At 40.3% G+C, this 7,595-nt stretch overlaps 1 protein-coding gene across 2 annotated transcripts; it reads right to left on the bottom strand.

Annotated features, from left to right (window-relative positions):
• Positions 1-982: 982 nt before the first annotated feature.
• Positions 983-4,137, bottom strand: LOC106591423 (piggyBac transposable element-derived protein 4-like). Of its 2 annotated transcripts, none has more exons than XM_045701679.1 (2): positions 3,870-4,137; positions 983-3,134 (listed from the first exon to the last, which is right to left on the bottom strand). In XM_045701679.1, exons 1-2 carry the CDS (start codon positions 4,049-4,051, stop codon positions 2,072-2,074), a joined length of 1,245 nt encoding a protein of 414 aa, XP_045557635.1. In that variant the 5' UTR covers positions 4,052-4,137; the 3' UTR covers positions 983-2,071. Both variants share the same exon structure in this region, with proteins under 2 accessions (XP_045557635.1, XP_045557636.1).
• Positions 4,138-7,595: the final 3,458 nt, after the last annotated feature.

Here is a 7,595-nt window from a genome sequence, read left to right as displayed (position 1 = left end):
GTCTCCTCCGAACAGTTGATGTTGAGGTGTCTTACTTGAACTCTGTGAAACACATATTCTAAGACTGGTATCTCTATTGAACATATCCTCTGCAAGAGAGGTAACTCTGGGTCTTCCTTTCCTGTGGTGAGCCTCATGAGTCATCGTAGCTCTTGGTTTTTGAGACTAAGAACTTTGAACGTTTCTTTAAGTGCAATGTTCCGCATTGACTGACCTTCCTGTCTTAAAGTAATGGGCTGTTTCTCTTTGCATTGAGCTGTTCTTGCCATAATATGGACTTGGGCTTAAAATAACAAATAGGGCTATTTTCTGTATACCACCCCTACCTTGTCACAACTGATCGGCTCTTACGCATTGAGGAAAGAAATTCCACAAATTAAGTCACACCCGTTAACCTGTTGGGGATCCCCCCCCTTCGTCTCAATTTCTGCCTGAAGACATACCCAAATCTAACTGCCTGCAGCTCAGGCCCAGAAGCAAGGATATGCATATTCTTGGTATCATTTGAAAGGAAACATTCTGAAGTTTGTGGCAATGTAAATTTGAATGTAGGAGAATGTAACACAATAGATCTGGTAGAAGAAAAGAGAAAGAGCATACATTTTCTGTTTTGTTATTGTTGTAGCATCATCTTTCAATGTAAAAGAAATGCCAAACAGTCAGATAGGATGCTGGGGACAATTTAGTTGGAGAACACATGAGGGCAACTGTAGTTGTGCAAAGTTTCAGATTGATAACTTAAAAAATGAGTGAGCTACATGACATTTAGCATGAAGTCACCCAGGTGTCCCACACAAGTTTCCCTAATGTGTCCAAGTGGCCGAATTGGTGAAGTGATATTTTTATGCCACTAACTATATACAACATAACAATATGCAATTGTATCATAAAAAAAAACACTTTTTATAAAAATGTGGCACTTTTTTATTTTTTATAAATTTTTATGCAAATACCTATAAAATATTTTTTTGTAAAAATGTGCAGAGGTTATTGGTCAGAAAAGAGTTGTCAAAAGAAGGTACATTTTTAGTGCAAATAACTATATACAAAGTAAGAAAATGCTAATCCAACAATTTTTGGAATGAAAGTGTGCAAAAAACATTGGTCAGAAAAGCTGCCAAAAGGTACATTTTTTGTGCAAATAACTATATACAAAGTAGGAAAATGCAAATGTGCAAAAAACATTGGTCAGAAAAGCTGCCAAAAGGTACATTTTTATGCAAATACCTACACAAAATGCCCCCCCAAAAATAAAACAATATTTACAAAAAAAAGGTACATTTTTATGCAAATACCTACACAAAATGCCCCCCAAAAAATAAAAAAATATTTACAAAAAAATAACAGTGGTAGGTAGACCCTTGGAAGACCCTCAGTCCTCTACACAATATTCCGCTGCTCGTGCCATGTCCCATAGCAGTCCCTTTCTGATGTAAAGCACAGGCAAACCGAACATGTGTTGCAGGTGATGGGGGACTTCATGCGGCAAAGAACACAACGCCGCCTCCATGCTGTGGCCTTTTGGCCCGGAGGCACATTCATCCCTGCTGTTATAAACTTCGGCATGTGAACACTACTGGCGGCCGGAGTATAGGGGGCAGGGGTAGAGGGGGCAGAAGGTGATGCAGTTGACTTTGTGCTGTAGTCTGCAAGCTCCTGGATGAGCTGCTCCCTGAAGGCTAGCTGGGAGATGGGGGGCTGTCCACAGCTCTTAGCCATTTCCTTCTGGAGTATGAAGGAATTGACGACAGCAATGTCGATGAAGTGATAAAACAATGTCTTGTACCATTTCATGGTCTTGTGGAGAACATTGTAATATCCGATCAGTGCGTCTGAAAGGTCCACACCTCCCATGCCCTTGTTGTAATCCTTGATAGCCGCAGGAATGGGGACATGTTTTGTGGCCCATTCCCCAGTAGCGCCCTTCACACGCCTAACGACGTGATCGCCACTGAAGGACTTGTGGATAGTACTGCACATCACCACCTCTCTGGTATCCATCCACTTCACGAAGAGCAGGCCATCTTGGCGAATCCATCGTATCGCTCCCCGCTCAGCCCGCTTAGGCATGTCATTCACCTTCGTCTTCGGAAAACCCACTCTGTTGGACCGAATGGTGCCACAAGCCCACACATTCAGCTTCCTGAGGTCTGTGAAAAGGGCAGGGCTTGTGTAAAAATTGTCCACAGAGTTTGTAGCCACTCCCCAGAAGTTTAAAATCCAACAGATCCATCACAGAGTCATAACTCAGTCCCTTACCGGTTGCAAAAGAGCTTTTCCCCTCATAAACAAAAAAATTGCAGGTGTACGCACACACAGAATCCGCCAAAACAAACAGCTTGTATCCCCATTTTGTTGGTTTGTTCCGCATGTATTGCTTTAGACTGATTCGGGCCTTTGAGGCTACCATCCTCTCATCAATTGACAAGTTCTGGGCGGGCTGAAAATAAGTCTTGCAGGCCTCAACCATGCTGGGGTAGAGAGGTTTGATTTTACATAGCTTATCAAACTTTGCGGTGCCTCTCCTCTTGTCATTGGCCTCATCAACTTTAGGGTCACTGATGTGAAGCGCCCGTAAGATATATAAAAACCTTTTACAGGACATCACAGTGGGTGGGAAAGGCAGTTGATAGAGCGGGGATGTTTTCCAGTAAGCCTTGAGGGATTTCAGCTTCACCAGCCCCATGTAAATTACAATTGAAAGGAAGCAGAAAAGCTCTTGCATGAAAATGGGCTTCCATGCATCTTTCTTGCCTGCTAGCTTTTTTGCTCCATACTTGTTGGTGTTGCACACAAGTGAATCAATAACTGACGGGGTGAAAAACAGCTGAAATAGTTGAAGGGGGCTGTACTTCGCTGTCATGTCCAGTTGTGGCCCAGGCTGCCTTTTCGGCCAAAATACTGGTGGAACTTGATCTTCATCCTCCACCAGCACAGTGTGCCAACGCTCATCTACCTCTCTGCCAGCAGGTTCCACGGTTCCCTTCCTCCGCTTATTTGACTTCTTCCCACCTCGAGATGGCCGGGCGGGGGTAGGTGTGGCGCCAGAGACAGCAGGTCTCTGGCTGGACGAACCAGCTTCATCGGGGGATGGGCACCTTGACACCGGGGGCTCCCAGTCAGAGTCGCTACCACTGAAAGAAAACATTTCAAAAAATATTTGTTATATATGAGCCTTGTATCATCACGTAAAATAAACACATGTTCTACCCCATTCTATTTTTATAAAAAATGTAATGCATACATACACACACACATTCACCCAAACAAACACATAGGTTATGGGTCATATAGAGCAGTCACTATGGTCAAGTGCTGTTTCATTCAACTATGACCGTTGTGGGCCTGCCTGCCTGCCCTCCCCCAACAGTGGCCATGTGCTTTTTTGCTGTTCTACGACCCCATTCTATTTTTATAAAATATGTAATGCATACATACACACACACACACTCACCCAAACAAACACATAGGTTATGGGTCATATAGAGCAGTCACTATGGTCAAGTGCTGTTTCATTCAACTATGACCGTTGTGGGCCTGCCTGCCTGCCCTCCCCCAACAGTGGCCATGTGCTTTTTTGCTGTTCTACGACCCCATTATATTTTTATAAAAAATGTAATGCATACATACACACACACATTCACCAAAAACAAACACATAGGTTATGGGTCATATGTAATATATAGAGCAGTCACTATGGTCAAGTGCTGTTTCATTCAACTATGACCGTTGTGGGCCTGCCTGCCTGCCCTCCCCCAACAGTGGCCATGTGTTTTTTTGCTGTTCTCCCCCAACAAATTACACAAAAAAACTATTTTGCCAAAAAATTACAACTTATTTATATTACAAACAATGGCATTCGTACTCACCGATCCAGAAGAATGTCCTCTCCCTGTAGAAACAGTTCTTCAGCTTCCGAATCAAAGCTATGGCTGGATGACGAGTCATCGTCAAGCAAATATTCGGTCTCACTTTCTCTATCCATTTCTTCTAAAATTTGCAAATCAGTAAAGTTAACCTTAGACTTCGCTTTTCCAGATTTCATCGCCATGATATTTTCTTTGGAATCGCTAAAAATCGCTGAAACTACTCTTCACAAAATACAACTGTGCGTAACGGTGTAAGCCTGCAACAAGTCGGATCTTCAAGAACGAATGAAGTTCGTTACGCGTGCATTTACTGATAAGGGCTGGTGTTCCAACCCATAACCATCCCATACTGGCTTTACCCTCAGCTCATTGGCTATCTACCAAGCAAGATTTCAAAAAAATCTATGACCATTGGACAAAAATACTGTCAATCAACAAAACATCGCGAATATTATTGGTGCGTAATGACGTCATTGCTCGTTGTCTTCAAATCAGATTATCTCGGTCAATATGCCCCACAAAAAAAAAACAGCAAGTTTGGCTGTGTTACAAACATCCAGAGGATTGCAACGAAACCAACCATGACTAGATACACGTCTGCTTAGTGTGTGTAATTAGACCAAACGCATCGTCAAAAGTTGATAGACACAGAATTCACGACACAAGCGGTTTACAAAATGTTTCGTGTTAGGCTATAGAAATGGATTTTATCAAAGAAAACGGCACTTCATTTGATCACTGGGACCGCCAGGATGAGAAATAAGAGCAAGATATCAAAATGTATGTCATATTTTTACCGTCGGATGTGAATGTGTCATACCTGTCATGGCAGAAAAAGTTTGTTGTTGTTTTTCGCTCTTCTCAAAGAAAAGCATGCAATTTTATCTCTGTATTAGCTATTTTAAATCGGACAACGGAGTTTGATTACCAACATTCTAATCTTTTGAAGGGTGTAAGACACATGTATTTTCAAGAATGGTTAATGTCATATTTCGCCGGATGTTGTCAAACAATCCCGATACCGGGCTTAATAGAGCAAGGGATCCTCAACAGGTTAACCTGTTAGGGCTAGGGGGCAGTATTTGCACGGCTGGATAAAAAAATGTACCCGATTTAATCTGGTTACTAATCCTACCCAGTAACTAGAATATGCATATACTTATTATATATGGATAGAAAACACCCTAAATTTTCTAAAACTGTTTGAATGGTGTCTGTGAGTATAACAGAACTCATTTGGCAGGCAAAACCCTGAGACATTTTCTGACAGGAAGTGGATACCTGATGTGTTGTATTACCTTTAAACCTATGCCATTGAAAAACACAGGGGCTGAGGAATATTTTGGCACTTCCTATTGCTTCCACTAGATGTCACCAGCCTTTACAAAGTGTTTTGAGTCTTCTGGAGGGAGATCTGACCGAACAAGAGCCATGGAACGATGATGGCCCATTAGACACCTGGCGCGCGAGTTCATGTTGGGTACCCTCGTTCCAATACGTTATAAAAGAGAATGCATTCGTCCACCTTGAATATTATTCATGTTCTGGTTAAAAAAGGCCCTAATGATTTATGCTATACAACGTTTGACATGTTTGAACGAACGTAAATATATTTTTTCCCCTCGTTCATGAAGTGAAGTCCGGCGGGCTTAGATCATGTGCTAACAAGACGGAGATTTTTGGACATAAATGATGAGCTTTTTTGAACAAAACTACATTCGTTATGGACCTGTGATACCTGGAAGTGACATCTGATGAAGAGAATCAAAGGTAATGGATTATTTACATAGTATTTTCGATTTTAGATCTCCCCAACATGGCGGCTAGTCTGTATCGCAACGCGTATTTTTCTGGGCGCAGTGCTCAGATTATTGCAAAGTGTGATTTCCCAGTAAGGTTATTTTTAAATCTGGCAAGTTGATTGCGTTCAAGAGATGTAAATCTATAATTCTTTAAATGACAATATAATATTTTACCAATGTTTTCTCATTTTAATTATTTAATTTGTGGTGCTGACTTGAATGCCGGTTATTGGAGGGAAACGATTTCCTGAACATCAACGCCACAGTAAAACGCTGTTTTTGGATATAAATATGAACTTGATAGAACTAAAAATGCATGCATTGTCTAACACAATGTCCTAGGAGTGTCATCTGTTGGAGATTGTAAAAGGTTAGTGCATAATTTTAGCTGATTTTATGGTTTTGGTGACGCCTGTCTTTGAATTGGCACAACATTACACACAACTCTTGTAAATGTACTGTCCTAACATACTCTAAATTTATGCTTTCGCCGTAAAACCTTTTTGAAATCGTAAAACGTGGTTAGATTAAGGAGATGTTTATCTTTCAAAGGGTGTAAAATAGTTGTATGTTTGAAAAATTTGAATTTTGACATTTATTTGGATTCAAATTTGCCGCTCTTGAAATGCACCTGCTGTTGATGGAGTGCACCACGGGTGGGACGCTTGCGTCCCACATAGCCCATAGAGGTTAAATCCTTTCAGTCTGGGAAAATCCCAGGGCTTGATGGCATACCGGTAGAGGTATATCAAGTTTTTTTGTTATATACTAAAAGCTCCATTGTTAGATTTGTTTTAACTACTCCTATAGAAATGGTAGTTTGTCAGGTATTCAGCAGGAAGGTCTGATTTCTCTATTATTAAAACACTACCCAGATGGCAAATATAAAGACCCAGTCTATCTAAAAAACTGGAGGCCCCTTACACTTCAATGTTGTGATGTAAAAATACTAGCAAAATGCATAGCACTCAGAATTTAAAGGGTTTTACCTGGTATTGTTCATCATGATCAGACATTTTTTTTTACATGGACGATACATTGGAGATTATATACGACAACTACTAGACATAATAGAACATGAAACGTATAATAAGCCAGGAATGGTATTTATAGCGGATTTTGAAAAGGCATTTGATAAAGTAAAACTGGATTTTATTTATAAATGCCTGGATTTTTTCAATTTCGGCAATTCTCTTATAAAATGGGTAAAAATAATGTATAGCAACCCCAGGTGTAAAATAACGGCTACTTCTCAGAGAGTTTTGAATTGTCAAGAGGAATAAACAAGGGTGTCCGTGGTCACCATATCTATTCGTTATGGCCATCGAAATGTTAGCTATGAAAATCAGATCCAATAACAACATTAGAGGATTAGATATCCAAGGTTTAAAACAAAGGTGTCCATGTATTTCGATGGCTCAAGTTTTAAATTAAGTCCGCAAGCTAGATCTCTGCAATGTGTCATTGTTCTGCTTGGCCAATGGAGGAAGCCGCCGCCGCTTTTTTCAAGATCTAGATAACTTTTCTGTACTCTCTGGACATAAACCTAATTATGATAAGTGTTCAATATTATGTATTGAATCCTTCAAAAATTCGACTTTTACATTATCCTGCAGTTTACCCATAAAATGGGCTGATGGTGAAGTGGACATACTCAGTATTCATATCACAAAAGATATAAATAAGCTCTACACAATGAATTTCAAAATAGAATGTGCCCATCTATATAATGAATATGAATTGGGTGGGTTGAGATTATTCAACATAAAAGCACTAAACCTCTCTCTAAAAGCTTCACTCATTCAAAGGTTTTACTTGAACCCTATATGGTTCTCAAGTAGATTACTAAGAAAAGCTCATCCATTGTTTAAAAATGGCCATTTTGCCTTTGTGCAGATTGCCATGTCTCATTTTCGATTAATTG

Source organism: Salmo salar, chromosome ssa18 (assembly GCF_905237065.1).
Source record: "Salmo salar chromosome ssa18, Ssal_v3.1, whole genome shotgun sequence".
Lineage (NCBI taxonomy): Eukaryota > Metazoa > Chordata > Actinopteri > Salmoniformes > Salmonidae > Salmo > Salmo salar.
Note: the sequence above shows the minus strand (reverse complement) of the source record. Positions and strands in the feature narration are given on the sequence as shown.